Source organism: Tachysurus fulvidraco, chromosome 9, assembly GCF_022655615.1.
Source record: "Tachysurus fulvidraco isolate hzauxx_2018 chromosome 9, HZAU_PFXX_2.0, whole genome shotgun sequence".
In the NCBI taxonomy this organism is placed as follows: Eukaryota; Metazoa; Chordata; class Actinopteri; order Siluriformes; family Bagridae; genus Tachysurus; species Tachysurus fulvidraco.
This window is the reverse complement of record NC_062526.1, coordinates 16,660,983-16,680,305: the sequence shown is the minus strand read 5'-3', so window position 1 is coordinate 16,680,305 and position 19,323 is coordinate 16,660,983. Positions and strand designations below refer to the sequence as shown.

Below are 19,323 nucleotides of genomic sequence, written 5' to 3'. Positions count from 1 at the left end.
GAGAAGACCTCAGAGTGTCATATCTCAGCTTCAGTTCTTTAAAGTGTTGAACCTTCTGCCCTTTTCACACTCAGTGAAGAGCTTGACCTTGAGCATCGGGCCGTAATCTAAAGTCTCATCAGTCAGCAATAAAGCACAGTACGAAGTGTTGTGTAGCTGCAGATTAGTGTCCAGTGTAGATGCTGAAGGAGCTGTGAGGGCTGAGTGAGAGCTGCTGTGAGAGATCTTCATCATGCTGAAGAAGGTGCTGCTGTTTGCTCTGGCTGGAGCGGTTATATTCACTGTAGGGATCCTGATCGGCCATTTTGGGATCGATCAGAAGAACGTGACTCCGTTACCAGAGTGGGTGCAGAAAGTGAGTCAGGATGTGGACGAGAACCTCATCGAGAACTTCCTCGCTCAGGTGGACACCTTGCAGATTCAAGAGAATCTCCAGTGAGTTCTGACTTGAAACAAGCAGCTTCACTAATAGAAGCTGAATGAACATTTCATAGATTTTATACACACAGCACAGTATATTAAATAAATTGACATTTTTGTTAAAGCTTATTATTTGTACTGAACTTGGAGTAAGATATGAGTTTTAAAAAATATCTTTTTTTTTAAATTACAAGCTTTTTAGACTCTAAATAAAACATACATAAAGAATACAAAGTTCACAGTGAATGTAAATCAGGATCTCGGGAAAGATCTACAGTAATGTTGAACAATCAGTTCTCTATCAGTCTTTACTAGCTGGTAACAGTCTCACCAGTTCCACTACACTAACATAAGCTTGCTGGACTTTTGTTAGCTAGATAACAGCCAACATTATCCAGCACTAAGGATATTAATCACTGTACAATTTAGCTTCTGTATATGTGTGTTTGTGTGTTTTGGTGTGTGTTTGTATAAGTGTGTGTAACCCATTCTGCTGTCCTCCTCCAGGGTCCTGACCCGTGTCCCCCACATGGCCACCACAGCTGGGGACGAGGCCACAGTGGACTACATGCTGAAGCGCTGGCAGGACAGAGACTCGGGGCTGGATGCTGCATGGAGGGAGGATTACAGAGTTTATCTTTCCTTCCCAGACAAAGACCAGCCCAATAATGTGACAGTGGGTGAGTCCCAGCAGAGAGCTCAGTTCCTCTGAATGAAACACTCAGTGTGTAGAGTGTAGATCTCTCTTTTCTTCTACAGAAGGAGAAATTCTCACACCATGAACATTATCAGTGCAGTACAGGGTTGCAGCAAACATCAGACTTGTGACATGTGATTTCAGAATCTTACGTAACACTAAAAGCATATAGACTGTGCTGTCCAAACATGAGCGACTATAACAATCTTATCGGTTTATAGGCTATAAAATGCTGTAACCATGGCGATAAGAGCTGAGAACTCTCTCTTACCAGTCCATCATATAGTTCAGCTTTATTTCTGCTATCTGACTGCTCGAGAGAGAGAGAGGGAGAGAGAGGGAGAGAGAGATTAAAACGAAATTGTGTAAATGTCCCGTTTTGAATAAATAAATAAAATGTATCCATGGTGATGAAGACTTTCAGATTTTTTTTGCTTGAACATATAAGTCACTGCATTTGTTTGCAATGTTAAACATGTTTAAAGAACTGGATCAGTTTAATATCCACTCAATGTGTGTTAATGGAAATAGATTGGTTTTTCAGTTTATGTTGGTGTTTCAGTGAGAGGTTCTGATGTGGTGGACTTCATACGGGAGAAGGAGAAGATGTACGATCCGGATAAAGACACCCGGGACGTGGTGCAGCCATACGCGGCATTTGGACCTGCAGGACATGTCCAGGTGTGAATAATCAATCCAATACCACTCAATATCCTCCTGTGTGTGTAACTGTGTGTATCAGTGTGTGTTTGTGTGTGGATCGGTCTTTATCTGTCCTTCAGTTTGATGCTTCTCACTGATCCTCTTCATTTGTCTGAACGACGCTGTAATAATATAATGCTATAAATCATTAGGAATAAAGCAGTTACATTGAGTTATAATAAAATAATCATCCACTGGCTGATGCGATAAAGTGGAGTTAATTATTTTTATAGCTGCATTCTCCGAAGTGTTTTATTCTTCACACTCCATAGCGATTTCCCAACAATTACAACAGTTAATTTATAATGTTACACTGCTCTGTTTAACTCCATTTATAGTAACATTAAATGTTGTGCAACGTCCATGCAACAAGTTAGCTGCACTTATCACTTACGCCATAGCAGCTATAAAGACAAGCTGAAATTCCGTTCATTAGCTAAGCTCTGAGGTAAAATGTAACTTCCTGACTGTCACAGTGACATTTAAAATATTACCTTGTTTTTTAACCTTCTTCCCAGAACACAGTGTGACTCTACACTATGCTGGAGGAAGCACACTAACCTCTCACACTTTTTATTAACAGTCATAAAATGACATTTCATTTTTTTGGCTCACTTCAGATTTATCTTATCTCACCTGAGTGATCTTTCTGATTGATCCACTTCACACTCCCATCCTTCCTCTGAGTGACGGCACTAAGTAACAGATAGCAGGATGATAACAGCCTTTAAAAGACCTCCAACTCTGTAACCAGCTGTTTATCTGCTGACCTTTGAGGCTATCACAGGTGTCACACCGTTCAGCTCAAACCCGTCACAGAAGCTCGGCAGCTGCAATGCTTTCAACCTGAACTGAACATTAGTGCATCCGTCATTACGTTTCATCAAACACATGTCTTTATGTGTTGTACAGGGAAAGCTGGTGTATGCCAACCAGGGGAAAGTCAGTGACTATGAGGAATTAAACAAAACCCTGGGCAACTTATCTGGAACAATCGCCATCGTCAGATACGGAGGAGCAGGAAGAGCTGATAAAGTGAGAAATCTCCCCACACACCAAACTCCACCACACGCCAAACGCCACCACACGCCAAACTCCACCACACGCCAAACTCCACCACACGCCAAACTCCACCACACACCAAACGCCACCACACGCCAAACTCCACCACACGCCAAACTCCACCACACACAAAACACCACATTCACCAGCTTATAAACATCCTGTCATGAAGGTCATGAAGTTTTCTGGCTTCTCCTAGATACTGTCCAGTACTATTTTTGTAAAACCATGAATAAAATCACTACAGTTTAATGGCTAATAATAGCTACTTTTTAAAATACCTTTACCTTTAAAATTTTGGATTTTCCTCCTTTATCTCCTGATGTTCTGAATTCATGCCACATCAAGTTCAAACTGAGAAATATATCCCACACTTTATCTGGAATGTTCAGTAGATCACATTGAAGTGAGGATTAAAAGGTAGAGGAAGGTAGTAATGTCCTTGTCATTTCCTACAGGATAGTGGAAGTGAAGGTCACTGCTAATGAGGACGCAACAGATCTTTGTGAAATTTGGATCTTTTTAATTCTTTTGAACTCCTTGAGTTTATCGGGTATGCAGTCTTGTTAACCGAGACCTTTCTGTGACTCTTCTTTCATCTTGTGCAGGGTATAAACGCCGCCCCTTTCGGAGTCTTCGGCGTTCTTGTCTACACAGACCCCTATGACATCAACGACGGGAAGATGTCCGACGTAAACGAAACCTACCCTCACTCGTGGTACCTCCCACCCTCTGGGGTCGAGCGAGGAAGTTATAAAACCAACTTTGGAGATCAGCTGACACCATACCTGGCTGCCAAAAGTAACCGCATGTGATGTGGAAATTCTGAATAGTTAAAGAATTATACATATTCAAGTATTTGAAATAGTTTGTTCATGAAAAACAAATCCCAATTTTAGATGGCACTTACAGAATCGATGAGAAGGACATCCCTGGGGTCTCTCCCATTCCCCTCCAGCCAATAGGGTTTGAAGATGCTATGAAGTTAATATGGTGAGTCAAGAATGGTTCGCTCCAACAATATTAATTAGAACCAGTGAGAATTAACTGACTTCTAGCTTTACTGATCTACATCTGTGATGATTGGTATAGTGAGCTTGATGGACCTGAGGCTCCTGCGAACTGGCAAGGCTCGTTTCCCTGCAAATACAACTTTGGTGGACCGGGATTCAAAACCACGTCTCATTTAAAAGACTGGTAAAGTTCCATTTTCATTTAACAGGCACACTAAAGAAACCTCACCAGAAATTCAGTATCACTGTCAGAGATGCTGATGGAGAAAAGCAGTCACCTGAACCTGAAATCCATAATCCCACTTGAACCTTCACCCTCTCAGCCATATTTATTCTTAAGTTGTTTCCAGTCCTCCAAGAGGTTTTGATAATTGAAACCTCTTAAACATTTAGGATCGTGTTATATCACAGCTGCAGATGTTCTTTTTGTCCATAACCTTCACCTCACACCATTCCTGCCATGTGAGAGATAACATCCAATCAGCTGTCCCGGTATCAGACATTAATGGAGGTGAAGCAGATATCGTGACACTTTCGGGGATGTTATTTTGATTATATGACTATTTATCAATGTTTGTAAATAAAACAGGAAAAGATTAATTGTTTGAAAGTGAAAATATTTTAATGTAAAAAAACATATATGATATATGATATGAGTAGCTACTATACAGACACGTAATAAAAAGACTGTACATGATTAGTAAACAGTATAAAAGAAGAGACAAACTGGGGATCATGCAGTATAATGCAGGTTGAGATGAGTTACATTTTTTTCCCTCCTTATTGTTAAAATTACCTGACTTTGTAAGACTTGTAGACCTCAGCTCCATCCACCAGGGAGTGATGTGCAGACGATCTTCAGAGGTTCTGTTTGTGGTTCTGTTCCCCAGTGATGTGAAGCTGGATGTGTTCAACAAGGCAGAACTAAGAGACTCTGCGAATGTGATGGGAGTGATCTGGGGCAGTGTGGAGCCAGGTGAGATTAGAACCTGTCTCGGTCTATTAAACTCCATCGTAAAAATAGCTTCAATGAGACATTTATTGATTTGATCATTGATTTTTTTTCATGTCTCTACTTTCATGAGACACAAAACTATTTTATCCTGAAGGTGACTTTTGCATTAAAAGATTCATTAGAAAAACCGAGAAAAGGAAACGACTTCATTCAGACGTCTTTCTGTCTGATCTCCGTGTGTGTGTGTGTGTGTGTGTGTGTTCAGACAGGTATGTAATCTATGGCAACCACAGAGACAGCTGGGTACATGGCGCCGTGGACCCCAGCAGTGGGACAGCTGTCATGTTGGAGATCACCAGAATCCTGGGTCAGCTGGTCAAGACAGGTGAAATTCATGGACAATAAATCATTCCTTGAATAAAAAAAACCAAAAACAAATCTTGAATGTTAAGTGGGATGTTGTGGCATTGTTCATAATATCCAAAGCCTAAGAGCAGTGGGAGGGGCATATATGCTGTCAGTCAGAGTGACACTGACCAATCCCAGGTGTCTGTGAGCTTGGGTATGAGAAAGAGGACAGACTGCTTCACATCACTTCACTGATTTTATAGTCCAACTCAAATTAAACAAGTTAGTAATAAAAAATTCATAAAGCTGAGTAAAGGATTACGAGCTCGTACTGCACAGGTGACGAATCGGAATGAGGTTTAGACAGGTACGGGTGTGTTCACATCTCTAGCTCTTTGTGTCTGAAAGGAAAATGGCGGCCGCGGAGGACTCTGATCTTCGGTAGCTGGGGAGCCGAGGAATTCGGTCTGATCGGATCTGCTGAATACGCTGAGGTGAGAATTAAGATGTTTGCTGCTATGGATTAGGATATGTGTGTTTTTTGGGTATCACTGGAAGAAAGATGATTATCAATGAATATTATTTAGCCTAAAGTTGCTGGCTGCTTGTTTTCATCATTGTATTAAGTATGAAAAATATTCCTGAGATTGGAAAAGCTCAAAGTGTCTATAAAAATAATGCACTACTGAAACTTCAACTTCAAACCTAACACTCATGAGATAAGAAACACATTTCTGAAGTTCAGTCCCCTCACACACAGCAGTGCTTCTCATGAGTCACCTAATTGTGTGGTTCAGCTTTAAAAGTTTTAAAATTCTGTCAAAATAAATAAAAACAAAGCCTGATCCCTTGTGTTTCATCAGGAGTACATAAGCAAGCTGAGCCAGAGAACTGTGGCCTACATCAACGTGGACATCTCAGTGTTCGGTAAAGTTACACTGTCCCGTTCATCATTCCATGATGGTTCACAGTGCGATCATTAAATTAACAGGGTTTAAAATGTAAACATCACGATTGTGAGACACTAGGACAAAGTAGTAAGTAACAGTCTGTCCTTGTCCTGCATCACAGCTAACGCGACCCTCAGTGCCTCGGCTAGCCCCATAGCGCAAAACGTCATCTTTACTGCCTCCAAACAGGTGAGCCGCAGAAACCTGAGCAGCTCAGAAGTTCATACACCTCTGATAGATCCATGAGTATAAAAAGTCTAATGTAACACATGACCATCAGGTGAAGATACCTGGATCAGACTCCATATCCGTCTACAGTAACTGGAAACTTCATTCGAACCGGACAAGTCCCACACACGGAGTCATCCCCAAGTACCAGCTTCCATTCACTCCCTTTTCACCTCAGTATTATAATAATAATAATAATAATAATAATAATAATAATAATAATAATAATAATAATAAAACGATAGAAACTCACTTTTTATTTCTTGGCATGAGGTATATAGACCTGTACTTGTTAGCACAGAGTGAAGGTGAAGTCTCTGTCACAAATCCCTTCATCCTAAGTGAGTGTATGGAGGCTGATGAGGCTGAGGAGGTTGTGGTGGTTAACGGTGCTGATTAGATTTGTTTGTGTTCTTGGGGCAGTATGGGATACCTGACAGGAGCAGGAAGTGACTACGCTGCATTCATGCATTATCTGGGAATTTCCTCCATGGACATCGCCTACACCTACGACCGGGTCAGACGCCTCTCTCTCTCTCTCTCTCTCTCTCTCTCAACTGCTTTACAAACTACTCTGGACTTCTCCAGATCCTTTCTTTCTTTTTGTTGGTTTTGTTTAGTTCTAATACTTACAGCTTCTTTACCAGGATTCATTACTTTCTGAATTGATCCATGTGAAATATTTAATTTTTAGACTGTAGAAAAAGAAAAGTTTTTCATTTGTTTAACTTGTCTTGTTAATCATTTCTTCCCTCAAATCATGTTTAGTGTGTTTAGCTTTTGCTGTAGTAAAAAATGACAGTCATATTCAACCAATCCGGTTCCTTCCCTGATCAGATCCTCACACTGTGCTTGGGGTTTCCTTTGTAGTGAAAATAGTGCAGATTTTTCTATATTTCACGTTTGAGGGTTAAATCCGAACTTTGATATTAATGCTGTCCAGTTTGTGTTTCCAGAGCAAAACCAGAGCACGTATCTACCCTGCATACCACACGGCCTACGACACGTTTGATTACGTGTCCAAGTACATCGACCCAGGTGAGCTAATGACCTTTAATACTTAAGTGTCTCCATCATTTCTTCTCACCTGATGACATCATGTTTCTCGTAATAAAGGCTTCACCAGCCACCAGACCGTAGCGAGGACGGCAGGAAACGTCCTGTTGCGACTAGCTGACAGCATTTTGCTACCGTTTAAATGTAGCGACTACGCAGAGACGCTGGAGCAGTATCTCAAAGAAGCCATGGACAGCTTCGAAGCTGATCTGAAAGTGAAGAACATCTCCATGGGTACAAGATCAAACCATAAACTCACCCGATCTTATAACATTTTAAAGTAATAAAGTGCAGATCTGTAGGAACAGTGGACTCTAAACTCTCCACTAACTGTTTGAGGTGTGCACTGAATCACAACCTGGTCTTTTTTCTTGTGCTAGAACCCTTAAAGGAAGCGGTGAAGTCGTTCCGGGATGCAGCCAAAAGTCTGGAGCAGACCATCAGCAGTTCAGACATCGTGAACAACTCGTACGTCAGAACAATTAATAATAGACATCTAAAGTCTTGTGTAATCTCTCACTGCTATAGATAAAAAATGAAAAATGTTGATGATTATGATGATGTATGCAGGCCGCTGAAAGCTCGCAAGATCAACGATCAGCTCATGCTGTTGGACCGAGCTTTCCTGAACCCACTCGCCTTCCCTAATAAATACGGATTCAGGTATCACTTTATACAGAAGACGAGTCTGTGATCATGCTTTAAACACTCAGTGTTGTTCTGTTACAGGAAAATAATCAACCACCAAACTTACAGCTTCAACTCTTACAAATAAAGATCGGCTTAGAGAGACTTCCTCACATCACTGATTAAAACTGACTTAAATCTAGAGTGCAGTGAATGAGCCTGTACTTCAGAAACGATATTAAAACCAGAGCATGTTAATATAAACCTGCCCTGCTGCTAGAGCTGCTGTTACAGAACGAAGCTGAGCACAGAATTAATCTGGTCTAATCTCATATACTGTACACTCACCCCTCAGTCCAGTGTGACAGACATTTATTGAGGACATTTATTCCTGAGAGTCAGAATGAGTTATAGGAAGTCACAGTGACATGAAAACCTCATGCGTTCAGGGATGCCTTTGAAACGTACAAGAACACAGGTGTGTTGTTCTAGTCTAACTGAACACCTCTAAAACAATGAGCAGAACTGAGCAGCATCTTCAGGTTGTGGTGATGAATTTAAACGTGAGGATGTCTCCTGCAGGCATGTGATCTGGGCGTCCCGGTCCTCCAGCGTGGCAACGTTTCCAGGTCTGGCGGATGCAGTGGCTGCAGCAAAGAAAAGCGGCCTGAAGCAGGACTGGGACGAAGCACACAAACACCTGTCCATCGTCACACAGGCCATCTCAGGAGCAGCACACACTCTCAGAGAAGCTCATGCCACCCCGTAACACACAGCTCCATCCCAGCAGCACACAACAAACACTTGTGTGTGTGTGTGTGTGTTTCTTCAAAGATGTATATAAATCTTTTAAATACAGTTGTAATAAATAGCAGGAATAAAATCAACTCTGAAATCTTTCCAGGCATGAATTTATTGAAAACACACCAAAGTGATACCCTACAAATCTCCGCTGGATTCTAACAAGTGCTGTGTTTCCCATCAGGGGGATTAGTAAAATGAACGGAATACATTCTGGAGCATCGTGGCATCAAGCACTACGAAAGCACGAAGGACGTTCTTCTGTACATCACAGACCCCGCCCTCTTCACGTGTCTACAGAGTACAATGTAAAACACAAGGCAAAAAACCCACCACCAGCCTAGAGACTACACTGAGGACATGGAGTGGAGAGACAGAGAGAGGGAGGGGGAGAGAGAGAGAGAGAGAGAGAGAGAGAGGGAGATCGGGGGTAAAAGGAACAACAAAGAGCTTAATAGAAAACACAGTAATTCTCGATCTAACACAGAGAAAGGGTTAAGGCACATATGATAGTTACAAACACGTTTGCTACCAAGGTGTACATTTACCGTGTGTGTATGTGTTTCGAGTGATATCTACAAAAGTAGGTCTGGATTCCACTTTTTCCTCTGTTTTGTGTAAATATACAATCTTAATCATGTTGCCAGATCCACCGTTACACTATCAGACTATACACCAGTCCTTTGGTTGTGTGGTGTGGAAATAAAGGCAGTCTGGATGATGGGGGACACGGAACACACTCATCTTCCCAATACAAACTCAATGTAACACACAAAGCCACTTCTTGTAGGTGATATTGGTGTTAGATGTCTCGGTTATAACACTATTAAAAAAAAAAAGAAGAAGAAAAAAAGAAAACACAAAAGAGAAAATGAAAAGCGATGAAGAGCGAGGAGGAGGAGGAGAAATGCTGCAGACGCATGCTGCTCGCTCACAGCTGATGTTACAGATCACAGCTTCACAGCAGGTTTTTCTGAAATAATTCAGATGCAAACAAACAAATAAACAAACAATCACTGGTCCCAGCTGTGAGTGATCCATCATTCTGTATTCCCTCTACAGCATGGAAATGTCTGACATTTACATCACATTTACAGCAAGTGAGGCAGAATCCAATCCAGTCCAATCACAGAGCTGAGATTCAGGGCTTGGGGTCGTGCTCATGAGCCGAACCTTAATGCTCTGCTCTTACTCACTGATTTACACCAAATAATACAGGATTTTTTATTTATTTAATTTTTTTTATATATATATATAACATTTAGCTCAAAGCCTGAATTCTTGCATTTTCCTAAACTACACAGATGACTAGCGTAACTCTGAGCGTTCCTCCTGTCGTCTCACGCACACCTTTAATTCCTTTTTTACTACAGATTTAATATTAGACGGTGATGTTTATGTCGCGCATCCTGATTTGAAACTCACAGATGTGTTAGCAATGTACAAAGAGTTGCTCTTGGCTCTGATTTTTTTTATATTTACACTAACAACAGCAACAAAAATATAAAATGCTTTAAAACCTGACAGCGTGCTTCAAAAAAAAAAAACTTTCCTTCACACCGTCCTCCTCTTTTCATCTCCTAATGAAGCACAGCATACCGCTTGCTACGTTAGCAGGGATGCTAATGCTAATCCTGCTAACAACTGATGCCTCCTAGTTAGTGGAGACGATGATGTAAACACGCTCCTTTCAGCATACACTCGCTGTTATCATACACTCGCTGTTATCATACACTCGCTGTTATCATACACTCGCTGTTATCATACACTCACTGTTATCATACACTCACTGTTCAACACTGCTGGGTGATGTTATAGTACAAAGGCGACACCAACACTGTGCACTGAAGTACAAAAAAACGGAGCGTGAAACCGGATCGCAGACGAAATTAGCAGAATGTCACGACATAGTGGGTTTGTTTTTAAGTTTGGTTACAATCTTACAATTTCAAACCAATACACACACCTGTATTCTTCCCTCAAACACATCCTTCAATCCACCGTCATCACTTCAAAAAAGAAAAGATCAATATCCAAAAAAAACCCCTTCAAACAGAAGAAAATAAGGAACTAAAGACTAAAACTTTTTTTTTAAATTTTCCCTTCTACTTTCAGTCTGTTTTTTTTCCATGCACATTCATGTCCACATAACCACGTTCACTTTGCCTGCTGCACTCATCCTTCCTCCTTTAACCATCAGCCTTCATCCTTCCCTCATCCATGAGTCCGTGTCGTGCTGCTCGGATCCTCGTCACACTTTGGGAATGCACCTGTGTGAGAGGTTGTGTGTGTGTGTGTGTGTGTTCCTGATACTGTTCATCATTTCGTTTCATCTCACCAAATGAAAGAATGCACTTTTTTTTTTTTTTTTTTTAGTTTTGTTTCGTTTGTGTCTCTTTGCTGATGAGTCCACGTTGGTGAATCGTGGAGATAAATGGCAGTGTGGTGACTCGTGTCTTGTGAGATCCTTTGACTGGTTGTGACGTAGCGCTGACGCTGGCTAAGCCTGAGGAGGAGAGAAAGAGAAGCTCAGGGAGGACAGATGCGAAAGAAAAAACACCCCCCACAAACACACACAGACATTTACTGAGTGTATGATGAACTTGCATGAATATGAACATGAATATGAGCAGAACTTTCCACCACCACAGAGCTGTTTAACGAACTGGGGCTGAAACTGTGACACGATGTGACATGATGCTCACGTTTCACAGCGTTTCTATAGAAACCCCTTTCTTCAGCACTGAGTTGGTGGACAAGCAGCTAGAGAGCTGCAGCTGTGTGTGTATTATTTACAGCTGCACATCCAGATGGATTTGGGATGTGGTAATGAGTGCGAGGATGACGAGCTGGATGATCCTCATGGAGTTGAAGAACATGGAGTGTTACAGCTGCGCTAACAAAGAGTGCGCGCACACACACACACACACACACACACACACACACACACACACACACACACACACACACACACACACACACACACACACACACACACACACACACAAACGTTCACATCTATGACTTACCGGCTCTCAGCTTCACCTAGAGCTTTAATAGAAATGTGACAAGCCCCACATGAAGCCCCGGATTCTCATGAAATCAGTGATGGAGAGATGAAGCAGAACCCAACATGATTCCCAAAAAAGCATAGAATATATTCCGAAGGCGACATGAGCCCAAGCAGGGAGATGTGAGAGGTGTGTGTGTGTGTGTTCGGGCTGAAGCAAGAGGATCAGTGAAGGAGGTGAAGGCATGACAAAGTGTTGGTGATAAACCCAGAGAGGTTCCCACTGCCTTTCATTACAAACACATCTGGAATTAAACCGGCTGCAGCATTCTATAAAAAACTTACAGGTCGTTCAACTTGCTGTTGCCCTGCTCAACGTGTATATTAAGTGAGAACTAAAACTTGATATTTACAGAAAAATAAACCATGACGAGGTGAAGAAATTCAAATTCAATTCAACTCAAATATATTTGTATAGCGCTTTTAACAAGTGACTCAAAGCAGCTTTACAGAACATAAGCATAAAACAAAAGGGTAATATAAAAAGATAATATAACAATTAATATAATACAAAAAAAAAAAGAAAAGAAATGAAGTTACTGAATCGTTTTGTTCTTTTTACATCACAGAGAATTGACAGGGACTGAAATTGTTACGAATAAAAGAATGAGAGTGTAATTTTTATCCACTTCTAGCTGCACTGATCTGACAGACGGTGCTAGCGAACTCACACTACATACGGTATCACAGTATAACTTTCTAACAGTCTGTGACTTGGCATCGGATATCATCAGAGCGAAAATATCCGATTCCTCTATCAGACAGCCGTCTCTCTGGGTTAGGGGTGAAATAGGCGGGATGGACAAGTGGACTGGGCACAAACAGAAAGTTCCCGAAGTGAACGCTCCGAGAAAAACCTACCATGCATGCATTTACACCCAGGAGTCAACAGGCTGAGGCTTGACATCGCAAGCATCCACAAGACTCACTGTCGGCCTGTTGCTCCGGATATAGTGCTTCCTATTCGTGTCATTCTGTAGCAACGGGAGAAGGGTTAATAAAAATAACTAAAAATCAGCTAAGAACAAAGGCATTTCACAAAAATCCAGAGAGAGAAGGAGAAAGAGAGAGAGAGAGAAGGAGAAAGAGAGAGAGCAAGAGAGAGATGAATGTACTGAGAGTTAGTAATCATTACTAAAAAAAAAAAAACTCATGCGGGTCAAAACAAGCAGAGAACTCAGACAAAATACAATTTTAAGCTACAGTGAAACTGAAGTGTTAAAGCAGGAGGTTAATGCACTCAAAACGTGTGAGGCTGTGTGCTGCTGCATCATCATCATCATCATCATCATCACCTTCAGCCTGCCTCGGTGATGAAACAGTAACATCAGATCTATTAGAACTGCTGGAGCTGAACATCCTCAGCATCTTTTCCATTACAAAAATGGGTAAACACACACTCTTACTTTCTCTCACTCTTACTTTCTCCCTTCCTTCAAAGTGACAAGATGTCTCCCTGATTGCAACAGAGAGCACTGGAAAGCTGTGAAAGCTCAAAAACAACGGCAGAAAGCCGGCGTTACACAACAGATGCTCTCATCCTGCCATCTCAGAAAAGTTGCAGGATAGATAGACCTGAAACAGTTAATGTAAAAAAGCACCTCTAGATTTTTGTTCAATGTGTAGAATAACGTGTCTGATCTCACCTTCAGAGGCTCCCGCTCAGTCAGATCCGACGAGGCATCGCTGGTTTTATATTTGCAGTCCTTGTCCCTTTGGTCAATAGTGGAATAACCGTCTGGAAGGAGACAGAAGGTGAGACAGAAGGCGTTAGCTGCACAATAAATAAGCGTTGTGATTGGATGGAGGTGTCTTGGGGCATGCACACGCATCCAGGACACGACAACAATCACACAAACATGCGCTGGATTATTTATTGTGTTTTTTTGAATCATGGCTGAAATGCGTCATTTCGTTTTTTCCCTACATTACACTTTCTCCTGTTTCTTCCATCAACATTTCTAGGTTCTTGCTCACCAGCTCGATTCCCTCAGCTCACATTCTATCCAATTACTGTCAGTCAGCCTCGCTTCAGCCGCACGCCTTCCTGGGACAGAGCAGAGCGCCAGTCGGTGTTATACTATTACTGTCAGCTTCTACAGACATCACTGCACCACTGCAGACGTCACATCAGTCCATTTCCTCTTTAACAGATTTCTGCTGCTCCTGATCTTCTTACTAACACTACGGAGGTCATCAGGACTCTGCCTCCTGACCTTACTAAACATATTGCTACCTCCATCTCCTAGTCAAGCTCCTCCTGATGTAATAAAGGTCTACAGCCACTACTGAAGAACATGTTAATAAACCTCTAAAAAAGCTCCTTCTGAAGTTACTAACAGATCCGCTGATGTCCCTCACACTCCTGTAGAATGTTCCAGTCCACCTCCCGCTCCTGATCTCAACATCAGTACTATACTGTAGTGTCTCCTCCTGAAACTTTAACTAAACTTCACATTTAGCTTCCAATAAATCTCCTGCTGAGGCTGACACTGTTATTCATGAAAGTTCTAATAAAAAACTACTACTGAATCTCCAACTAAACCGCTCACCAACCTTTTTTTTTTACTGAAGATCCAACCAAAGTATTTACTAAAGATCCTTAAAAAATGACTACTGAAGCACCTAAGAGGTTTTGGATCCTTCCAAATGTTTTACTGTAGATACTTTAGACACAAGTTAGGAGTGGAGCTCCTTCCTCAGCTACTACTGAAGCTCTAAATGAGGTATACGCTGAAGCTTCACCAGAATGTCCTTATGCTTCAAACAAAGCTAGGCTTGTGGAACACGAGTTTGTGTGTGTTTTTTTATTAAATGTTCATGACATCATCTCCACACACACACACACACACACACACACACACACACACACACACACACACACTCGCAGCAAGAAACTGTTCAGATCTCTGTACACTGAGTATCACACGAGTGCTTCATCTCTTCAGCTCATGTTTGCTCAGCTCACAGTGTCTTGGTGACGACTGGCCCCTCACAGATCACCGCAAACCCCATTTTAAAGAGGAATTTCACAGACAGCATTAGAACCATCATCACGAATGACAGGGTCGTGTTAGAAATATAATTGGATTTGATTAGTGAAATGGTGAGAAGGTTCATGATCATTCCCATTTCAGTAGAAAAAACTGAATGAAATGGGAAATATAACATGGTTATGAATTGTTAGATGTTTTCAATAAGCACCAATGCTTTTTATTCTTCTGGGGTTTTTTTTTTTAGGCAGCATGCAAACGCTGTCTTACCTGGACCCAGTTCATCCATAGGTATCATAGCACCAGTGCCACAGCCTCTGTCGCCTGCAAAGCATTCAAAGGCTGTTTTTCTTTCATCTCTTCACTACATGTACAGCTTCCAGCTGCTGGATTTAATTTTTTTTTTCTTCTTCTAAAAAAACATCAACACATTTGATAATCCTCAGCCAATATTTACTGAGAGAGGTAAGCGGATTGAAGCAAGCTGAGGATGAAATGAGAGTTGCAGCTTTACACACTGTACATCAGGTCTGAACTTTGGAGCTAGAGCGATAAAGAAAATGCTGTCATGGTGAAGACTCCTCCCTTTAATGAGATGCCTGGAGCTTACACAATGGTTCACAATCCTCTATATTGCTCTCAGATTCAGCTAAACTCCAGCGGCATCAGGGCCTTCTCATGTAGGAAACTGAGCTGTCTTTACTGAGCATGAGCACTGAGGCTGCTGGACAGAAAAAGAGCGATGACTCACTGTGCAATGAAGCTCAGTGATCTGCAATCACTTAGCCAGCTAGCTAGCCAACTCAGACTGGGTCATTTCCGCATAATCACATGAAGAACTGATCATTATTTATTTCCAGTGAAGCACAGTTGGTTCATTTTTACCCTGTCCATGTTCCTAAGGTTACTCAACTCTATTCCGTATTCTTCCGTTCACTGAAATGACACTGATGGATAAATTTCAAATCCGAATCGCTCCTAAATTGGTGGTGTTTCCTTACAAATGTTCTTGAGAGAACCAGATTCCACCTCCAGACGATCACAAAGATGCAGTTAGAGCGATGCCTACTGTATAAACATGCCACACGAGGTGTAATAACGGGGTAATTAAGAAAATGAAGTAAAAAAAAAGGAAATAAAAATGGACACACCTTGGTTCTTCTCCATCAGGGGGAGGGTGGTGTCATCGTATCCTGACTTGCTGCTCTTCGAGCCTTTGGAAGCCACAGCTGCTGTGGGCTGAGGGAGGACATGTAGCATTAAAATAAGGCTCATATATAACCCTTCTCTCCCAGCTGTACTACACCAGCTTCACTTCTGGGAAATGACACTGTGTTCTACATTCAGAAGAAACAGCAACACAGCACGTATGTCTTATTGTCCTATTTTTACACCTCACTAAAAGCTCTCAAGTGTTTGTGGCAAAGCTCTCAGAGACGGCGTGGCACTCGGGAAAGTAGCCAGATGAAAGTAGCGAGATGGACAGAGATAAAGAATAACATTGAGAGACTGAGCTCACTGCTCTCCGCTCTCTATATTCTTTTCACTGCCTGTACAAGAGCCGCACCTGAAAATGAGTCTTGTTCCATCCGTCCTTGGTCAGCGTGTTCCTCAGCTCTTTGTAGCTCCACACCGTTTGCAGGATGTGAGAAGCAGCCTTGGTCTCTCTAGCTGACTGGCTGTGGGGCAGAAACACAACAGCATGGTGTAATTCCATTCTTTCGAAGAACAGAGGTTTGCTGTGAGACTACAAGCGTAAAGCACTTTTCTGAAACGTGCTGGCTCGTGTTTTCATGTGACCCTGGAGAAAGCAGACACGCAACAGAGAAAAGTGCTGGAGTGAATGTGAGGGATCAGGAGCGTCACGGGGAGAGGAGAGCCGAGGCAAGAATGAGGTGCTTGCAGGAATCAACGACTAACTCAAATCCATTTATCCCGGGTTCTGGACCCCTGCATCAGTTACAGCTTCAAATTGCCTCCACTGCCTCAGATTCCACCACATCAGCTGGAGTCCACGCTTAGTGCATTAGCCTCGATTTAACATTCCAGCTCACAATTCATTTCTAAAGTTCTGGTTAAATGAGTGCAGTAACAATGTTACAGAGAGTTATTAATGCATCTGCACATTATAATGTTACATAAGAAGTAGAAATAAAGAATGATTGGAATGATTTCTCTCATACAACCGCTCCAAGGAATAATCAAAGAAATAATCAAATAAGAGGAAAAGAATAAAATTTCAGCGTCATCATTACCTGGTCCTGTGGATGGCCACCAGTTTATCGATGGCCTGAGCCATGATGAGCGAGCGAGCGTTCTCTGAGCTGTCTGTCACTATCTCATGGATGGTGTTGAGCACCGCCACCACCGTGTCCTCCTCCAGGTTCTTAGCTGGACGCTGCTGTCCGCTCGGCAGGTTACTGACCAGGTCCCTCATCGCGTAGCTCCCTGGAACATGACACAACACACACATTACAACACATACAGTACAACACATACAGTACAACACACACAAAACACACCACACATACACACAGACACACACAGTGGTCACAGCTTTTATTAGACCTGGTGTTCTGGACTGCTGCTGTGTACAATGTGTACATTTTGGTTTGTGTTCGATGTTTTTGTGTCTTTTAATTTTTCTGCACCTTGTTTTGGGGAATGAACCTAAAACAGAAATCCAGAAACGCACCTCTTAAACTGTACTGTGTGTGTGTGTTCATTATGTAATTATAGGGATGCTTTACACACGTTTGAAGGGCACAGCTAAGGAGTTGACACTTCTCCACATCTCCATTAAGACTGTAGAGATTATTCAATACATTTGAAAATATGGAGTAATGCGCTCACTCCTCCCTCTCTCTCGGTCTCTCTCTCTCTCTCTCTTGCTTGCTCTCTCGGCTGACAGAAGACCCCATAGATTTTGAGATCTAATTTTGAGATGCAGGGAAAGCGAAGGTGGGATGTTATAGCGAACGCTGCAGCATGTCACTTGGACAAACACTGAAACAAGTTGGAATAAAACTTTCCTGTTAAACACGAGGGTGCAGTTTTTGAAGGTGATGAACAGTGGTGATTAACGTTATTTAACCCCGGTGGCAGTTTGGATTTCAATGTAGCAGAGGCTCTCACCTATAAGGTCTTTGTTGCGTCGGTCGATAGAGAGGTTACGCAGAGCGATGGCAATGGCGCGCACCACCTTATCTGAGTCAGAGCGAAGCAGCTCCACCAGGATGGGCAGACCTTTCTCCTTACGCACCGTCGCCCGGATGTAGTTGGACCACTGTGAAGAAGATGATTTAGAAGATGATCGCATGTGACTTTGTAACCAAGTCAGATGTTTTGGATGAAACACATATTTCCACTTCAGTGGTTCTCTCTGGGAACAAGGTGAGACAACACACTGGATGGAGTGTGTGTTCACAGAAAGCATCTCTAACACTGAGGGCTGTTTTAGCTGGATGAAACTGGAGAACATGTGACACTCCATTCAGTCAGAAACCTGAACTCAGGAGGCAACAGGGGACATGGAAGCTCCTTACTGATTAAGTTCTCTATGCGGTCTCCCTAGCTATTGTGTTTGTGTGTGTGTATGTGTATGTGTTGTGTGTGTGTCTAAATAAAGAGCTGCAGTAGAGTACAGTGAGCACTAGGAGGAGATAGTGAGCTTTCAGAGGTGTAAAAGATCTGCACAGGGAATGGAGTGAAACAGCTCTCTGAAATCCTCTTTGGGAGCAGAGCACACACACACACACACACACACACACACACACACACACACACACACACACACACACACACACACACACACACACACACACACGTTGCTTAACTGCAGTTTTGAAAGCTCTTGTTGTATACTACACAAAACTAAATTTAAACACAGTATGGTACAGTGTGTGAGTGTGTGTGTGTGTGTGTGTGTGTGTGTGCACGCATGTGTGTGTACTTACAGTCCACTGTCCTGCACTGAGGTTCTGTAAGGCCCCTGCTGCTGCTTCTAAGGTGTTGTAATTTTGACTCTCGGTCAGCAGGGACAGATAGAGACGCACCACCTCAGGCTGGTAGAGCAACTCGAACCCTGCAGGAGAAAGAAAGAAAGAAAAAAAAAAGAAAAGGAAAATAGAGACATAAAATTTCTCTCTGTGCTCCACAATAACAAACTCTTTCATTTTTGTAAACTTAATGGAAAACCACCAAAGAGGGAAAATCGATTTTGTCCCCTTTGCAGCGTATCATCATGAACCTCTGAACACCGCCTTTGTCTCATGCATCCTGTCCTCTCTTTAATTCCTCTTTAGACATGGAGTGTGATTAGTGAGGTGCAGGAAAGAATCAAACACATTCACAGCTGCAACGAGGCGCAAGAGAAAAACTCTGAAAGAGCCAAATGCTTTA

At 42.2% G+C, this 19,323-nt stretch overlaps 2 protein-coding genes across 11 annotated transcripts in view; one reads left to right on the top strand and one right to left on the bottom strand.

Annotated features, from left to right (window-relative positions):
• The first annotated feature begins 54 nt into the window (after positions 1–54).
• Positions 55–8,957, top strand: naaladl1 (N-acetylated alpha-linked acidic dipeptidase like 1). Its single transcript, XM_027140361.2, has 19 exons — positions 55–435; positions 928–1,100; positions 1,680–1,798; positions 2,732–2,854; positions 3,490–3,682; positions 3,781–3,874; positions 3,974–4,078; positions 4,785–4,870; positions 5,115–5,234; positions 5,606–5,691; positions 6,061–6,124; positions 6,269–6,336; positions 6,428–6,519; positions 6,799–6,892; positions 7,332–7,413; positions 7,492–7,665; positions 7,812–7,899; positions 8,002–8,094; positions 8,641–8,957. Exons 1-19 carry the CDS (start codon positions 233–235, stop codon positions 8,825–8,827), a joined length of 2,244 nt encoding a protein of 747 aa, XP_026996162.2. The 5' UTR covers positions 55–232; the 3' UTR covers positions 8,828–8,957.
• arvcfb (ARVCF delta catenin family member b) overlaps positions 8,954–19,323 on the bottom strand; it is a 121,481-nt gene continuing 111,111 nt past the window's right edge. For 8 of the 10 annotated variants that reach the window (XM_047817942.1, XM_047817934.1, XM_047817937.1 and 5 more), the window contains 9 exons: positions 18,879–19,006; positions 18,058–18,208; positions 17,178–17,370; positions 16,490–16,601; positions 16,074–16,161; positions 15,193–15,246; positions 13,576–13,667; positions 12,791–12,903; positions 8,954–11,365 (listed from right to left, as the gene is read on the bottom strand). In XM_047817942.1, coding sequence (XP_047673898.1) covers positions 12,802–12,903; positions 13,576–13,667; positions 15,193–15,246; positions 16,074–16,161; positions 16,490–16,601; positions 17,178–17,370; positions 18,058–18,208; positions 18,879–19,006 — 920 coding nt within the window. In that variant the 3' untranslated portion in view covers positions 8,954–11,365; positions 12,791–12,801. The remainder of the gene's footprint in view (positions 11,366–12,790; positions 12,904–13,575; positions 13,668–15,192; positions 15,247–16,073; positions 16,162–16,489; positions 16,602–17,177; positions 17,371–18,057; positions 18,209–18,878; positions 19,007–19,323) is intronic. The other 2 variants (XM_047817936.1, XM_047817938.1) reach the window with 2 other exon arrangements.